The 18,871-nt window shown below is 39.5% G+C and overlaps 1 protein-coding gene across 3 annotated transcripts in view; it reads left to right on the top strand.

Annotated features, from left to right (window-relative positions):
* Window positions 1–18,871, top strand: part of gpat2 (glycerol-3-phosphate acyltransferase 2, mitochondrial) — a 199,229-nt gene that overhangs the window by 160,303 nt on the left and 20,055 nt on the right. For all 3 annotated transcript variants that reach the window (XM_057832037.1, XM_057832038.1, XM_057832035.1), the window contains 4 exons: window positions 4,461–4,583; window positions 10,896–11,016; window positions 16,449–16,517; window positions 16,729–16,784. In XM_057832037.1, the coding sequence (XP_057688020.1) occupies window positions 4,461–4,583; window positions 10,896–11,016; window positions 16,449–16,517; window positions 16,729–16,784 (369 nt within the window). The remainder of the gene's footprint in view (window positions 1–4,460; window positions 4,584–10,895; window positions 11,017–16,448; window positions 16,518–16,728; window positions 16,785–18,871) is intronic.

Raw genomic sequence — 18,871 nt, 5'->3', positions numbered from 1 at the left:
CGCGCCTTTCACTGGCTTAAGCTCTGTCAGCCACTACTAACAGTCATGGTTGCCCAACTTCCCATCATGCAATTGGGAGGAGCAAGAGACGATCTTTTTCTTAACACGCCTAATTGAACAAAACGCAGAACATACTGTATACCATTTACAGCCACCATTGACCGTCATGGTTGCCCGACTTCCCATCATGCATTTGGGCGGAGCAGGAGACATTCTTTTTCTTAACACGCCTAATTGACCACAATGCAGAACATACAGTATACCATTTGCAGCCACTACTGAGTCATGGTTGCCCAACTTCCCATCATGCATTCGGGTGGAGCAGGAGACGTTCTTTTTCTTAATATAAAATTACTATTAACTTTTACTCAAATTTATCTTTTAAGAACTACAAGTCTTTCTATCCGTGGATCCCTTTAACAGAAAGAATGTTAATAATGTTAATGCCATCTTGTGGATTTATTGTTATGAAAAACAAATACAGTACTTATGTACAGTATCTTGAATGTTTATGTCCGTCTTGTCTTATCTTTCCATTCCAACAATAATTTACAGAAAAATATGGCATATTTTAGAGATTGAATTGCGATTAATTACGATTAATTTTTAAACTGTGATTAACTCGATTAAAAATGTTAATCGTTTGACAGCCCTAGTTCATACCTGAGCTATAACCATACCAAAATTCACGATATGATAATATTGTTAATAATAGTTGATGGAACAAATCATCTGAAAATTCAATACACATACATACATCTTCAACCGCTCATCCAAAGCCGGGTCGATGGGGCAGCAGTTTCAGCAGGGAACCATAATAATCCCTAATAATAATAATCCCTCCACCTGGTCCTGGGCCTGCCCTGAGGTCTCCTCCCAACTGGACATGTCAGGAACACCTCCCTAGGTAGACGCCCTGGTGGCATCTGCATCAGATGCCCGAATCACCTTAACTGACTCCTTTCTACGCGAAAGAGCAGCGACTCAAATAGTAGCGTTTCTCACCTTTCTCTAAGGGAGACACTAGCTATCCACCTGAGAAAACCCATTTTTGCCGCTTGTACCCGCGATCTCGTTCTTTCGGTCATGACTCATCGACCATGACCATAGGTGAGTGTAGGAGCGAAGAACGAACGGTAGATGTATAGCTTTGCCTCTCCGCTCAGCCGCCTCTTTGCTGCAATAAACAATGTGAGAAAGCTACTGCAAACCCCTCCTGCTGCCCTGGTTCTCCGTCAAGTCTCACGCGCCATTGTTTCCTCACTCGTGAACAAGATCCCAAGCTACTTGAGTCCATTCACTTGAAGCTGGACCTCATTCCCTAACCGGAGAAGGCAAACCACTTGTTTCCTGCAGAGAGCCATGGCTTCAGATTTGGAAGTGCTGATCATCATTTCCACCGCTTCACATTTTACTGCAAACCGACATTGGCAGGACACAGGCTGATGATGAAAATAGGACCACATCATCTGCAAAAAGCAGCGATGCAATCCTTAGCCCAACAAACTGTAAACCCTCTCCGCCACAACTATACCTTGATATCCTGTCCATGAAAACACGAACAGAATTGGTGACAAAGCGCAATCCTGATCCAACTGAAGGCCAACACCCACTTGGAACAAGTCTGACTTACTGCCGAGGACACAGACACAACTCTTACTTTGAGTGTACAGGGATTGGATGGCCCTGAGGAGGACAACATGAGGCTTCAAGCTTTATGCTTAGATAAGTATTTTGATGTGAGTCAGTTGCCGCTTTATTTTTAAAACTTTGGGACGCTCTTATTGTGAAACCGAAATAGTACAGAATGTCATTGAAGAGCACAATCGAGAATGGATCAATTTATCTATTGTTTTAGCATGATTGAATTGAAGCCAATCAAAAGGCAAAACATTGATCAACATAGTCATTTTTTAGATATGTTTAAAAAAAATGACTTGAATGTCTTTGCACCAAAGTGGTCAAAAATGTTGTTTTCAGGCATGAAAATATCTCACATTTTGGCGAAATTCGCTGTTTTGAAGTCAAAAAGGGTGACCTACGTGAATTGTGTAGATCCGAGAAGAACATTCTTAAGGGGAGGGGGGATCGTGAGATTTTTTTTTTTTTTTAATGTCGGATGCTTGGTATGTAAGCGGGGAAAGCGGCACAAAGCCAAAAAAAGCCAGAGTGGCCAAAACATTGAATTATTTCAACAAAACAAAGGAGGGTACACTGTAGTTCTGTGTCTTCAATGCCAAGCTTGGCTGCACATCAACCATGAATGAACACCGAAAGCGCCATCACCCAGTTGTAATTTTGGAAGACGACAGGAGACAATTAAAAGCTGATAGATCATAGGTCCATCTAACTAACGACATATTTTATTGAAGTTGCTAAGCCTGTCGCGATATACAATGAGTCCATTTATTGCATGGTAAATATAAATCAGGGCGGTAATTTTATCGCCGCGCGCGTGCAAACATTTGTGCGTGCGTGCTGATGGCATATGAGACAGTTCCTTTCACTGATGTTTATTGGTCATCAACACGCCGTACAATTAGAGTTCAGACATACAAAATAAGGAAACACATCTATTTTAAACGCTGTAAACATTAACATTGCTACATTGAGGCTAATTAGGGCAAAAGACAACCTACTTTAGCCTGCTATAAAACATCGGCAGTCTTCTCCAAAACGCAAACTTGTTGTTTAAAGGTGACACTTCAAACAAGAAAAATTGCTGGTTAACAGCATTTGCAAACGAAAAAAAAATTTGATTACTGACACCACTTGCAATGACAAAAAGAGCTTTTTTTTGCGGAGTGTAAAGCTTACGGTTAGCGGTTTAGCGATTGTACTTGCTGTGCACATTCCAAAAATAAAAGCACGTCATGTTCGTCATAAAAATAACCATTTCTGGAGTTAATCCAACATACTTCAGAATTCAGATTCTACACTAAGAATAATAGCTTTAAAATGACACCCTTTATAAAAATCTGATTGGGAATGAATATTATACTACTATAATATATAGTAGCATACTACAATATTAATGCTAGATATAGTTTTAAGAATCGTTCTGAATCATGTTGGAAAGGCGAAGTCAGTGTTCTGAATCTGTTTACATTCCATTATTTTGCGCTAGTTAATGCTATTAGCATTTGACCTCATTGTTTATTTGTGATTGTTGTTATTTACGTGTTTATTTGTACTTTTATAAAGAATTTAAGTGTTCCAAAATGTTTTTGTGAGTGAATAAGCATCATCAAAAATTTCCTTGCTAAATTAGTTTTTTTTTTTTAAAAAAAAAAGGGTGGGGGGAGTATTAGATTAGTTGACTGATCGTAGAAATAGTCGGCTGAGTAATCGGGAGAAAATTTGTTGTTTGGGACAGCACTAGTTGTACAGTGTACCGGAACATATTTCCTCCACACCCTTCTCCCCTTTTTAACCCCTCTACCCATTTTCATGCCTGTGTTTTATTTTGTTATGGAGTTAGGTGAAATATAATTGATTGCGTTAAAGGAGTACATAAATTTGTATAAAATATATCCAAGGATTGTATCAAGCTTTGTAATAATGGCTGATATTGGATTATTTTTTCATAAATCCATATTGTATCGTTGTGAACTTGATTTACATCCCTAACAAATAAATGGTGTTATACTTGTATAGCGCTTTTCCACCTTTTCAAGGCGCTCAAAGCGCTTCACACTACATCGTCATCTACCTACTGGTGACGCAGCAGTGTTGTTCAGGTTACTTTTGAAAAGTTAAGTTAGTTACTTCTCTGAAAAACTAACTTATTTCTTTGCTAGTTATTCAATTATGAAAGTAACTCGGTTACTTTTCAAAAAACTGTCATGCTCTCTTGCCATTACAGTGTGTATTAATGTTAATTTAACCAGAGATTTCTGTGTGTGTGTGGGGGGGTTGTGTGTGCATGAACTGGGTTTGCGTGTCTTTGTTTAGTACAGCCATACTCGTGAAGACCAGCCCCACTGTCTGAGTGTCTCTGATTGACTTATACTGACGTCTTGCACTATATAGTGGTACCTCGACATACGATCGCTCGACACAAGATGTTTTCGACATCTGACGACATGCTCGAAATACGACGATTTATGTCATTGCCACAGTTTTTGTTTTCCCGCAAGACGGGCACAACATGGGTTCCAAGAAGGTTACTGCAGGTGCTTACCATTGAAAATGGAATTGATAGAAAAATTGAACCGTGGTGTGCGCGTCCGTGAACTGCTTTGACAATACCGCCTGTTTTCTCTACAATGTGTCTCCCACTGTTTTTTTTTTTCGGGTTATAAAATCAAAATATTTGATTAAGTTGTATAAGGGTGTAAACAAGAGGTTGTCATTTTGGGCTGCTTTTTTTTTTTTTTTTAATTTCATTGTGTGATTGGGCTGGAAATGTTTTTTCCATTCTAGCAACCCTGCCTGCAGATGTCGTCTTTTCTTCCTAGGTTGAGAGGGAAAATCCAATCTGTGATTTCTGGAAAAGAGAAGATGCGCTGACCTGGACCACCACAGATGAGCCCTATCAAAGCGATTCAGATTGCGAGGAGCCGGAATCGTGTGTCTACAAGGTACCCAAAATGATGGCTGGCTCAGTCACATGCTACAGAGAAACACCGCGAGTTAGATGTTGACCCAGTTAACGGAAGCTTACTGGGGCACAAACAGGCCACTACAAAACAAGCGAAGCAGCAGCACCAAAGACTCATTTGATGAAAGTACATCTCCATAACAAAAGCAGCCTCGCAATCGAGACACGTTACTTGAATAGCAATTAGAAATATGTGTGTCAGGTTAAATAGAAGGCTGTCATGAATGTTATGTGTGACTTTTCATCAAATGATCACAGGGCAACTAATTAACTGTGCAAAGTGAGAGCGATTGCTTGGAAAAACAGGATTTGAACAAAGTACAAGCAGAGGTGGCTAGGGTTGCCAAAAACTTTACTCAAATAAGAATAGCATTACTTCAGAATAATAATACTCAAAGTAACAATAAAAAAATACTCATGTACAAGTAAAATTGTTATTTTTTTAATGTTGCTTTAAAGACACCACGTGATTGAACTGGCGGGCATGATCGTAGGACTTCAAATGGTCATTTGACTGTATTGTTACGTGTAATTGGTGTAACGCAGTCTTGCGATTATTGTTGCCACGTTTCACAGGTGAAACTGGTAGAGCCACTGTGGGTATCTCTGGCTAAAATAAAACGTAATATGTAGAATAAAGAGGAATATGTAACGACTCTAGTGTAGCGGAGTAAGAGTAGCATTTCTTCTTCACAAATCTACTTAAAGGGGAAGTTCTGACTTTTTGACATTAGGCTTAATCTTCGAGTTAGCGGGGGTTTAATTAGTCAGCGGAGTTTATTCCACTTTTTCTGGAAAAAAAACATTAAGTGCCTTTAGAAATAACACTTCTTTTAACCAATAAACTTTGTTTTCACTATTTCGTATGTTTGTAGTGTTACCACTATACTTAATCCTGGTTTTACACGTTCTGCATATGGAGTAACTTTTGTACACCACAAAACAACACACAAAATGACATGGAAATACATGTTAGCGAATTCGCTAATTAGCGTCGCGCTCGGCGCTAACAAGTAACATCTCAATAACAACAACAATAAAGGTTAAACAGTACATGACAGTTCGTGTACTCACCTCTTATAGGCGCACACAGGACTTAAGCCTGAATTATGCTACTGGGTTGTGGTGACGGCGAAGCGACTACGGTGTCAATGAGCATTCGATAGTTGTGCGGCGTTGCTCTGTAATTCACCGCCAAGCCACTAGAGGGGTGTGGCGTTGTGTTTGTAGGGTTTTGGGGGACTCTTGACGACTTCGTTTTCTTCCAGTTACACTGCTATGCTAAACTGCTAACGGAGATAAAACGCTTGAATGTGGATCTTCAGCTCATCAACATTGTTGATCATACAAATGTTAAGGCAAGGGCGACGCAGAAGACTGTTTGGGAGGCAGTCGGTCGGACTGTTGATGCCGTCACATTACGAATTCAAACTGGCGTCAAGCACTGTGTCCAGCGTTTTGTCTGAGGCCTGCAAAGAATTATGGACAGCCCTTCAGCCCCATTTTTTTGCCATGTCCTACAACCAGCCATTATGAAGCCATAGCAGTTTTCTGGTGGCTATGGAACTTCCCAAACTGCGTTGTAAGCCTTGATGGTAAATACTTTATCGCAAAAGCACCGAGGCACTCTCAGTCAGTGATCATTTATCAAGTGTGTGAACTGTCTAATCGAAAATTAAACATCAAAACAACTCTTTTGACCCCAACCCGGGGCTTTATTCTTCATACACTTGAAGTGTGACACGTAAATAAGTCACAAACTCACAGCAAACATATGTACACAATAAATGATGAAGTGCACCAACCAAAAAAATGACATAAAGTGATAAAAAGTTGGCGGTTTTTGGCCGACTGGGTCACAGCTTCATGTGGCCATTCGATTCCGAACACACACATACTTCTCTCGGTGGTTCTTCCATTTATTTATTCAACCTGACCTCCAGCCCCGTATTTTCAGCATTTTCCTACCACGAATTGCTTGCCATTTGGCAATCTTCATAATGTCTTGAAGAGACATTGTAGAAGTTGTCGTACACACTCGCAGCAGCACACTCAGGACATTTTTCAATTAACACTTGAACCTACTGCTGGACAACTGAAAGGCAAGGAGCAGCGAACTATGTCTCTTCCCCTCTCGCTCTTAAAAAAAAATAAATTGCGCACAGAAGAGGACCTAAAGCATGACCACACGGTTCTTGCCTGTCTCATACACAAGTTTATTTTCGAGTCTTCTGTACAGGAGTAAATCTCTCATTCAGTAACTTCCGCTGCAGCTATCATCACCTTGTGCGTACCTTAAGGTGTCCGGGTGGCAGACGTGTCTTGAATTTTGTTGCGCTAGCAGCGGCTGTCATTAAGTTATTAGGGAAAAATCATTTTTGAACATTTATGAATTGTAATCGAATCGTCACGTGTCGAATCTCTGTTGAATCTAATAATCGATGTATTGGCACACCGCTAATATGCACTCATAAAAATTTCCGATGACCCATGCAATCAATAGTGTTGGCTATGCTTTCAGGATGAAGTTATTAAAACTTACCATAGCATGTCAATGAATGAATAACTGTAGTATAAACAGCAACGTTGGTAATCCAGCAGCTCTGTAAGTAACAAGCTGCAGAGCGAAGTGATATTTTTTCCACCGGTGTGTTTACGTCGTAGCCAGCAGCAAGTATCCACAGTTTGTATTGTTCCTCGTTCTTCATATGGAATTTGTGGAAACTCTCATTTGCCCATTTCTTCTGTTTCCACAGCCTCTAAATGCACGTTTCACTATGTTACCGTTCTTCTGTCAAGATTCCGTAGACTGATGCTGCATTCAATGAAGGTGGGAAGTCGGAGTTTTCCAACCTCCGACCAGGAAAAATATGATTGGAATGCCACTCGAACTGGGAGGCCCTAGTAGCGATGTCAGGAAAAAAAAGTACCCCAACTTTTTACACTCGACAAAATGCACTGCTTGTTGAAAAGCAGACCGTCAATAGTAAAATAAAGAAGGCAGTTTAAAGTGTTGTCTATTTACCTCATCCGCTGTTTTTCCTCCACTATTTGATCCCTTACGAGAAGGCAGGTTCTTGGAGGTCAGCATGTCATTTGATGGCCAAAATAGAAAAACTGTTGGAACGCATTTAGGTCGCAACTGGTACCATCCGTGTGGCATAAATCTGAATTTCCACCTTCGTTGAATGTAGCATGAGCAAGAATGGCTGAAGCACCCCCCTCTATTGTGGTCGCATTACGCATCCAAATAATCGTCCCGCAGAAATAAATTAATTAAGACAGTTTGGTGTAACATTATTTTGGTCGCATGGGCATTTTAAACAACGATTTATTTTACTATGTTAGATCTGTTAATATCGTTTTTTTATTTGCATGCTAGGACAGAACCATTGACTCGCGCTAGCTTAGCCACTCCAGAGCCCTGATATTGATAAATAACTAACAAACTCCACAGTATTTGTTGAGCTCAACTTCACCGACTAATTAAACTCGAGCTAACTCGAACATTAGGCCTAGTGTCAAAAATTCTGAACTTCTGCTTTAAGTAAAAAGTATGGCATGGTAAATCTACTCTTCGGAGTCCATTTTTCTTAAAAAGTTACTCAAGTAAATGCAACTGAGTAAATGTAACGCAACGCTACCCACCTCTGAGTACAATTAACCAGAAATTGACATCCACAAGCACTCAGTAGTTCATCTGTTATTCCAATATACCCTGGTGAGATTTTTTCATTAATAATTTTTACCCAAAGCTTTGGAAGAGAAAGCGCAAGTCTTGCCTCAGAGAACATTTTCAAAGCCGCGCACGTTCGGAAACTATTATCTCATTCAGTGTTGTTCTCCATTAGTTCTTCCGCTGTGCTCACACTTGATTTAGAAAGACAAAAGGGAGCGAGTTACATTCAGAAGATGGATAATTAATGTTTAATGCAGCGTTCAAATATTCAAAATGTTTTAAGGCCGTATTTTCCCAGTAGCTACATGAGTCTGTTTTGTTTGTTACTTAGACCTTCACTATTTAACGTAGCGCTTGGCGAAAAAGGATTAGAATATTATATTCATATCGTCGGATCTCGATTCTTTTGGAATTTTGGTATTGGTAAATTGGAAATTGGTATTTCTATTGGGTTTTTTGTTGTGTTGAAATGGTAGGTTTTTTTTTTTATTCTTAGGCAAACATACAAAAGAAACAACAACAGCAAGCTGGGAATAGCAAACAGGTACAACATGAAATATGGAGTACAATAAAATAAAAACGACACCAGGAGAATATAATGTTATACGTATGCCCTCGTCAGAATAACGGAAACATCGTTATTCATTTAGTCGAGAAATGGTTTCCATGTTTGTTCAAAGACATCACCTTTGAAGTGCAAAAGAAAAGTTCAAGTCCAGTGTAATGCATTCCATTATTGTCCTGTGCCATTCCAATTTATCCACGATCCAGTGCGCAAGGATACTTTTACAGGCACAAATAGTTAGAACATTATACAGTAGTACCTCGAGATACGAAAGCTTCGGTATACAAAATGTTTACATACATTTAACAAAAAGTTTTCCGAAGATTTTTCACTTCAGATTACGCGAAATTATTAATCATACTAAAGATAATGCAGATAATTCCCCCTCACAGCAATGCAATAATGTAACTACATTTGGCTATAACTGTAAACAGATATAGATAAAATAGACACACTACAATGTGCTACACAACGCTCTCGAATATGAAACAAAAGAATATACTGTAACTTAGAAGGCACAAACAGCGAAATGGCAAGCAATTCGGTGCCGAAGTTAGCTCGTCTTTTAGCACCCATTGTTTGCTATGAGTTTGAGTAATCATGAAAACATCTGTAGAATGAGCTGGAACCTATCCAACTAGTTACACTTAAGCGCTACTAGGGTCGACAAAGCATTGCAAATAAAGATAGCATGAAAGCAAATTTAAGGTGGTGTTTTTAGTGGAGCTTGGAGCAAATTAAGCAATTTAAATGTAAAATGTGATTTGTTAATATGAAAAATGAAACGCGAGCCAGCCCAGAAATTTCGTATCTTGAGGCACCACTTCAACCAATCCTTTCTGATTTTTATCATTCACACAATCATTTGAGACACAGGAGAAGGAAAACCGAGTTAAGATCGAGCTGCTTTATCGAAATTTTCTTGTTTCAAACAGGATTTCACTCCAATATTTTAACACAGGACCAATAGCAGTGAGTGAGGTCATTAAAGACAAACAGAAATATCCTTCCTCTATTTGTAGAAGAGGAACATGCACTCTATCCAAAATATTTAATTGCATTTCTCTTGTCCAATTAAAAAAAAGTTAGTTTTAAAGATTCGACAATGAAATCAAGAAACTAAATCTATCCTCTAACAGCAATAACGATGCCTAAAGTATTTTGTAGGATTATGTAATGAGAAGCAATGCAAGTGATACAATTTTATAGAAGCAGCTTCACAATCTAATTAAAGCCCTTTCATTTTCTGTATATATTACATCATTAAACATTTCATACAGGCCTTTCCTGCTTCCATTGCTGCTAGAACCCCCTGTCTTTATTGTAAATCTGGAATGCATGAATGCCCAGAAGAACTACTTAATAACTCCTAATACACTTAAGGTAATAGACTTTGCTGGCAGAGCAAATTTGTTGATTAGACTACAGTATAGCACACATGAAAGACTATGAACAATATGTCTATGCATAACAAAATTTGGTGAAAAGGGAAAAAAACAAGCATACATTAGCTTGGGAACAAAAAAGAGCATGGAGCGTGTTGATTTTAAACATGTACAGATGGCCTTTTCACCGTCATGTGCGTTCCCATGACAGGAAAAATACGTCAAGATATATGACGGCTTCTTATGAATCTCTGACCTTTACACGGGAAAATTCACTGGATCATTCAAGGCAATAACTCATGTAAATGTCAGAGTACCCCACTTTCCTTTTTGTCGTTCACTCGGACTTAATCCTATGAAAGTAACGGACGGACGGCGTGGTAACGTCCTCTGCAGCCAGGAATGTTTTTATGGACTTTCAAACCAATCCACAGCACAGTCGTTGAGTTATTTCAGTTTGGGGCACGAAATGCCTCAGCAGGCTGCCGGACAAAGTGACAGAAACCAAAATTAAAAGAACTATTCTCAGCATTTCTGTGTGGCTTGACGTGCCAACTGACAGGGATTTCAGCCTAGCGGAAAATGTTCTTTCCTTTGTGAACTCTTCTAGTCATCCTCCCTTTGACATTCCCATCAACCTCTTTCTTGCCCTCTCACTCCTAGATAAGCCAGCCAAATCACTGTCCCGACATGCTCCTCTTTCTCTGTAACATGCTAGCCGGACGTCTGAGGGCTTTGTGCTGGACCACTGCGTTCCTGGAGCAACTACGCACACCTCTGCCAGGTTTCATTTCTTACGTTGACTTGACGGTAGTGGTAGACTTTACTGTCAAACATAACAAGGACACCTTGTCTATGGAAAACAATATCATCATTTTACTAGGTCATATTCGTTCTCATGTGTATTGTTTGCAATGTGAAAAGTTTTTTGGAAATGGGAGCATGGGCATTGCGTCGAATTCTGTACACTCCCAATGTTGGCGGGCATGCCAGTGCATGAAATGCATGTGCAACAACAACAACAACAACAAAAGGTGTGTGTGTGGGGGGGGGTGTCTTTAATGCCATTTGTGGAGAAATGTACATTGGCGTCAAAGCCATTGACGGTCCCGGTTGAATATCAATGGGCTGTGCAGGTTTTTGGTCAAAAATCACAACCACCAAGAGAGATGTTTTTGGGTGTGGCAAGAAAGCGCAATGTTATCAAGGTTTCCTTGGCCATGACTTGTGTCTCCGTTCATTGAACAGCATGCTATCACTATGCCATTAACCCCTGCTTTTGGACAGAATTTGCAACAAAATGTTCACTGCCGCTCAGAAGGCACCACTCCAGGGATTTCTGAATCAGCACCTTTCAAACTAAATTTCTCCAGCCTCTGGGGTTTTAGAACATTTTTGAGGATGTTTCGGTCCTTGTAAGAAGGTCTCTTATTTTATTTTTGCCTCATAATAATAATAATTTAAAAAACTACAAAAAAGAATTGGAAAATATTTAAAAGGTACTGGAAAAACTGGTTAATCGGACCTGAAAGTACTTAAAGTGGTAGCCCGCCATTGTTGTTGACGTCGCAGGGCGGTGATGTCACATGGTCACACTGCCGTACTTCACAGTGTCACTGTTCAACTATGCAAGGTAGTGATTTAAATACACCACAAGGTGTCAATGGTGAGTTTTAAATTAATAAGAGATCAAGCCAATGAGTTCGTTTTGTCCCTGGACTGACACCGTAGTTTTCCTGTTTAGTCCATTGTGATTTACGTTCATTTGATTGTTTTCTTCACAACAGACTCCTGATAATGGCTCCCAGCATCAGTTTGTATATTGTGACTAAATATTGCAATCCAGTGTATTTGTTGAGCTAAACAAGTTGCTAAAATGTTTAAATAGTTTGACCAAAGTTTGAGTGAGTATTAAGTGTATTTTGCATACCTATTTTTATTGTGAATTTGTGAATGCCAGTTCTCTTTGCATTGTTGTTTAACTGTGTGAGAAAAAGGCCTCATTAATACAGATTGAAGCACTTTTCTTTTTGTGCACATTATTTTTTGAGAGAGATGAATATTATTTTGTTGTATTTTCACTATATGATACTTATGTTTGTTGTGAAGGAGTTGCCCAAGCTTATGCCATTGTGGTCTGAGCTACGAATCTGAACCCATGTGTCCACTGTCCTTTCCCTCTGCCTTACACCCCACTGTGGATTAAAGGAAAACTAAGGCGGACAAGGGACAAAACACTCATTGGCTTGATCCTTGATGAATTTAAAACTCACCACTGACACCTTGTGGCGTATTTAAATGTCTACCTTGCATAATTAAAGAGTGACACTTTTTTTTTTTTTTTTAAAGAGTGACACGAGAAATTCCGGCGGAATGGCCGTGTGACGTCATCGCCCTGCGACGTCAACAACAATGGCGACCTACTAGTTAAAATAATTTTACAAATTTTATTGAAACAAAAACATAGTTTTTAATATCAAATTATTATAACTCGTAAAAAGATTTCTCTTTTAAGAACCACATGTCCTTCTGTCCGGGGTTCCCTTTAAAAGTGCTTGAATTAGGCCATGAAAAAGGTGTACGAACCCTGTACAGTTACAGTTGTGGTCAAAGGTTTACATACACTTGTGAAGAACATAATGTCATGGCTCTCTTGAGTTTCCAGTTATTTCTACAACTCTGATTTTTCTCCGATAGAGTGATTGGAACAGATAAATAAAATAATATGTTTGGAGGAGAAAAGGTGAGGCCTTTAACCCCAAGTACACCATGCCTACCGTCAAGCACGGTGGTGGTAGTATTATGCTGTGGGGCTGTTTTGCTGCCAATGGAACTGGTGCTTTACAGAGAGTAAATGGGATAATGAAGAAGGAGGATTACCTTCAAATTCTTCAAGATAACCTAACGTCATCAGCCCGAAGACTGGGTCTTGGGTGCAGTTGGGTGTTCCAACAGGACCCCAAACACGCATCAAAAGTGGTAATGGAATGGCTAAATCAGGCTAGAATTAAGGTTTTCGAATGGCCTTCCCAAAGTCCTGACTTAAACCCCATTGAGAACTTGTGGACAATGCTGAAGAAACAAGTCCATGTCAGAAAGCCATCAAATTTAACTGAACTGCACAAATTCTGTCAAGAGGAGTGGTCAAAGATTCAACCAGAAGCTTGTGGATGGCTACCAAAAGCGCCTAATTTAAGTGAAAATGGCCAAGGGACATGTTATCAAATATTAGCACTGCTGTATGTATATTTTTGACCCAGCAGATTTGATCACTTTTTTCTGTTCAACCATAATAAAGTCATAAAAGAACCAAACTTCATGAATGTTTTTTGTGACAAAGTATGTTCCAATCACTATCAGAGAAAAATCAGAGTTGTAGAAATAACTGGAAACTCAAGAGAGCCATGACATTATGTTCTTCACAAGTGTATGTAAACTTTTGACCACAACTGTAAAAGCAGAAGTATTTGCACCCCTTGGGATTTTGTAAGTTCACCCACATAGAAAATACTGTATCTAGAGGTCTAAAATTTCGATCATAGATGCATTTCCACTTATAGAGACATAAACACTCAGAGTTAAAAAAAATTTTTTTTTAAAAAGTCCACCTTTACCCCATGAATAACCACCCACCCACGACCTGTTTGAGCTCATAAGTGTCACCTGTGCACCCCACAGTCAGTCATAATCCAACTGCTCCCATGGGTAAGACCAGAGAGCTTTCAAAAGACACCAGAGAAAAAAATGATGAGCTCCACAAAGCTGGAAAATTCTATGGGACAATTGGAAAGCATTTTGCTGAGAATAAACCAAAAGTTGCAGCAATTTTTAGAAAATGGACAAGGCTTAACATGACTGATAATCTACCTCGGACTGGGGCTGCATGTAAAATCTCTCCTCGTGGGGCATCACTTATGATAGAACTACACAGCAGGAGCTGGTAAATGGCCTGAAGAGCGCTGGATGCACAGTTGCAAAGGCTACTGTCAGTAGAACACTACGGTGCAATGGTTTAAAATCATGCATTGCTCAAAAGGTTTGCCTGTTGAAACCTGTTAAGGCCCGTCTGAAGTTTGCCAGGGACCATCTGAATGATGCAGAAGGATCATGGGAGAAAGTCATGTGGTCAAATGAGACCAAAGTAGAACTTTTTAGTGCAAACTTTACTCGTCGTGTGTGGAGGAAAAAGAAGGATGAGTACAATCCCAAAAACACCATCCCCACTGTAAAGTGTGGGGGTGGAAAGCTCATACTTTGGGGCTGCTTTTCAGCCAGGGAGACAGGACGACTGTACTCTATAAAGCAGAGGACGAATGCTGAAATGTATCGTCAAATTATGAGTCACAACCTCCTTCCATCAGTCAGAGACTTGAAGATGAGTCATGGCTGGTTCTTCCAACATGACAATGATCCGAAGCACACAGCCAAGCTGACCAAGGAGTGGCTGCATAATAAAAAGCATATCAAGGTTCTGGAGTGGCTTAGCCAGTCTCAGGACTTTAATCCAATAGAAAATCTTTGGATGCAGCTGAAACTTTGTGTTTCTCAATGATGGCCCTGAAACCTGACAGATCTAGAAAAGATTTCTGTGGCGGAATGGGCCAAAATCCCTGTTTGAATATGTGAAAACCTGGTGAAGAACTACAGAAAGTGTCTGACCTCTGTAATTGCAAACAAAGGCTTCTTCACTAAATTTACTACTATTAGTATTACTAATACTTAAGAACCCCAGTAAATTACAATTAAATTATTTTTAAAATCATACAATGTGATTCTGGATTTTTTTTTTTTTTTTCAGATTATGTCTCTATAAATGGAAATGCATCTATGATTGAAATTTCAGACCTCTACCTATTTTCTAAGTAGGTGCACTTGCAAAATCACAAGGGGTGCAAATACTTCTGCTTCTTACTGTATGTAGCCATACCTACAACAAAAAACATGTCATGTTAACAACAACATATGGCTTTGGTATCAAATATTAGTGTTCCAGTGTTCGTCTTGTGAATGATTTTAATCGGAGGTCCCAATATATTTGAAACAAAGAATGATATACTGTAATTTTCGGATTATAAGACGCTACTTTTTTTCCTTCATTTTGAATCCTGCGGCTTAGTCTAGTGCGGCTTATTTGTTGATTTATTTGGGTTAACAGGCAACACATCCCTACTAGCATCCATTGCAGCGCTAAAAATGTAAATAACAATCAAAATTCATGTTCTGTGCTAAATATTTATGCAGTTACTGTTCCACTTGTTTCATCAGTTGCTTGTCATGGTATTTGATAAAACTTTATTTGACAGCGGCGTCATAAGACTGTCATAAGACCGTCATAATTATGACATGACACTATCATAGGCATTACTGAATGATTATGAAAGATGTCATTAAGTGTCATCCGGCAAATTATGTTACTAACTCCATTTATGTCCAGCTCGGATCTTATACATCCATTCAAAAGTGAGATAATTTGTCAGATGACACAAAATGACATCTGTTATAAGCATTCATTAATACTCATGACAGTGTCATATCGTAATTATAATTGTCTCATGACAGTCTTAAGGCACCACTGTCAAATAAAGTGTTTCCAAATACCATAACTAGTAATTAATGTAATTATTAAAACAACTGGAACAGTAACTGAATAATTATCACGGAACATGAACTTTGTTATTTACGTCTGTAACGCTGCAATGCATGCTAGGAGGCATGTTGGACAACAAGTGTTGACAGCTGGTGGCAAAAGAGGTTGTCTGTCTCCCCCAAGGGAGCAGTGATGGCCAAATGAAGCTTCTTGAAGCAATATAGCTTTGAAGCCAGTTGGTTCAAAGTTCATGGTGGTTTGGTCTCATGACAGTTGTATGATGCCGCTGTCAAATAAAGTGTTACCAGTTAATATATTTTGGTGTAAACATCCCATAATACAGTGAGAACAGCTGGGGGCTTACAGTCTGGTGCGGCTTATCTATGCTCAAATGCCGTTTTCGTGTCACATTAGGTGGGTGGCGGCTTATAGTCAGGTGCGCCTTATAGTGCGAAAATTACGGTATATTTTTTTTCTAATGCTTCCCTTCCCTCCTAGACCCCTGATAGTTAGCCCCCCACACACACGCTTACACCTAATATTACGCTAATGCTTTATAGTATAAAGAACAATAAATGACTTGCTCATACTGTTTGAATGAGCATAACCTCCTATCTTCTCTTCGACAGAAGCCCATTTTGTGACTCAGCTGTGCTCACATCTGTGTGATACGGCGAATAAGAAGAAACGGCACTACGGTGAGCACATTGCCTTCCAAAAACATACACCCCCGCACATACAAATCCTAACCGCCTAATTGAAACCACTCAATGCTACACAATGGAAAAAAATTCGACCAGTCCCTCTGTAATAGCTTTGTTCCATTATTTCAACCAGTTTTTTCCCCTTTTCTTTATTGGGTATGTCTGTTCCTTTGAATGATGCCTGCCTTTGTGCGGTATCTCATAGAGAGCTGCTCACCGGAGGCTGCTCGCGCTGCAGTCGGAACACTAATAGACCTGGGGGTGAGTGACAGTTTTTATGTATGCTGTGTGTGCTCAGTGAATATACGCCATAAAATATATATATGACATCACATCAAGTAGCTAACGCAATTTTTTACTGCCCTCTGGAGTCATGCGAATATGGCCATGAAGTATGGAATCCTACTTTCTTTGGACTTTCGAGCACGTTTTAAGCTCGCGAGGATGACCTCATATCGGAATGAATAAAACAGAAACGTTGACTGGGCCAGATAAACGCTTGATGGTTACAGTTTGATATTCGGCGCAAGAAGGAAGGCCGCGAGAGATCGTCTTTTTTTTGATGTAAATAGATGTGATCTCATCTCCTCTAAACCTGCGAGGTTCAAAGAAAAGGCTTCAATCCTACATCTCCAATCTACAAAGAGCCTGTGTGAAAATGATCCACTTGAAGCACCCAAGTGGTGCATAGGCAGACATCAGTCTTGAAAAAGTTGCCAATCTGGAGCTCTTACAATTGACAAGTCAGCCGCTATAGCCAGCGCTTTTAAAAATAGGGCATCAATGACCTATATATCCTAAACTATTTCAAGGGGCAATTATTAATTTGCCTATCCGGGTCATCAGTCAAAAATAGTTACTATCTTGTTTAATTTTTAAATCGGATTCTACTTGACAGGGACATAGCAAAATTCCATTTTTAAACTGTGCATTGATGACTGCTTACTGTATTATTAATCAGAAACTAATAACCAAAATAATATCATTGAGACCTAGTGTTCACACGTGGACATCACATTTTTGGTCATATAGTCCAGGGGTGTCTAACAAGCGTCATGGGTCCAATCCGGCCTGCGGGCTTACGTTTTAGCTCTTCATACTGTACTGTACAAATATAACCGCGGGCACGAAAGTGAGCCAAGTGCAGTAGTGCATGCACTCGATTACACAAATTTCTGGTTTTACAGCTCCAATGTCAAAAGAAAAGCATGTGATTTTGTATGTACAATATGAATGAGCTACAATGTAAGCCCGCAGACCGGATTTAGCTCCTGGCACTTGTTTGACACCCTTGGAATCAAGGGCGTAGGTTTGCATCGGGACAGTCGGGACGTAACACTGCCAACTTTTCAGGATGCTCAAACTGTCCCCGCCAACCTTTAAGCAACCTTAAATACAATATATAATGAGTTCAGTTATACAGGTAATTTAGATTGCCTTCACATGTTGTAAGGATAGAATTGACCCTGCCATTATTAAGTGAATTATTTAAATTTTGTTCAAACTTAATTTACCCCTTTTCACTTGCTGAATGTGCCCCCATCCACCTCCACCCACCCACCGCAAACGCATGTTTGATTGGCTGATGACTTGACCCACCCCCGACACACACGCACGCTTACACCCAGGGATATTAGAAGTTTTTTTTATTTTTCGGCCAGCAGCAGTCACTGTAATTTAAAAAGACGCCAATGTTGTGGAGGTGGGACACACACCATTAATTTTGCTACTGAAAGTCCGACCTGCATCAGTTAGCGTAACATTAAAATGTGTGAACTTGCTAACCTGCAAAACTGAAGTAGGGAGCTGCTTAGAGACTTTCTGTTTGTGTTTTCCACTGTTAAGGTTAATTAAACTGTGAGAATTGTAGTGAACTCTGCTGGAAACTATAGAACAGGGAAAAATGTGAGCAAGAAGCTGCTTAGAAAGCGACGGGTGCTGCATAACCTCATATGTTAATCACACAACACAACATAATAATTATGTACATTAAAAGAAAACATTTTTGGGATGTGTCAAAAAGCTACCCATTGCTATCGATTGGTTGATTGTGATCGATGTAATGAGCACCCCTGATTTAGTATATAATTAATTAGGTTCATATTTGTGAAAAATTTAGCTCTGACCCCAGTTCACCCAATCTGTTTGGTCTTATTAATTGTCCCATCCCGAGCAAAAAGTGTACATGCAGCTTATGCTGTTATATCGTCCCTACCAATGTTGAGATCAAACCTACGTCCTTACTTGGAATATATGACCAAAAATGTAATGTCCATGTGTGGATGCTAGGTCTTAATTATATATTTTGGTTATTGGTTTCTGATTGATAATACCAGTCAAAAAGGATT

The sequence above is a fragment of the Corythoichthys intestinalis genome, chromosome 3 (genome assembly GCF_030265065.1).
Source record: "Corythoichthys intestinalis isolate RoL2023-P3 chromosome 3, ASM3026506v1, whole genome shotgun sequence".
Classification (NCBI taxonomy): domain Eukaryota; kingdom Metazoa; phylum Chordata; class Actinopteri; order Syngnathiformes; family Syngnathidae; genus Corythoichthys; species Corythoichthys intestinalis.
Note: the sequence above shows the minus strand (reverse complement) of the source record. Positions and strands in the feature narration are given on the sequence as shown.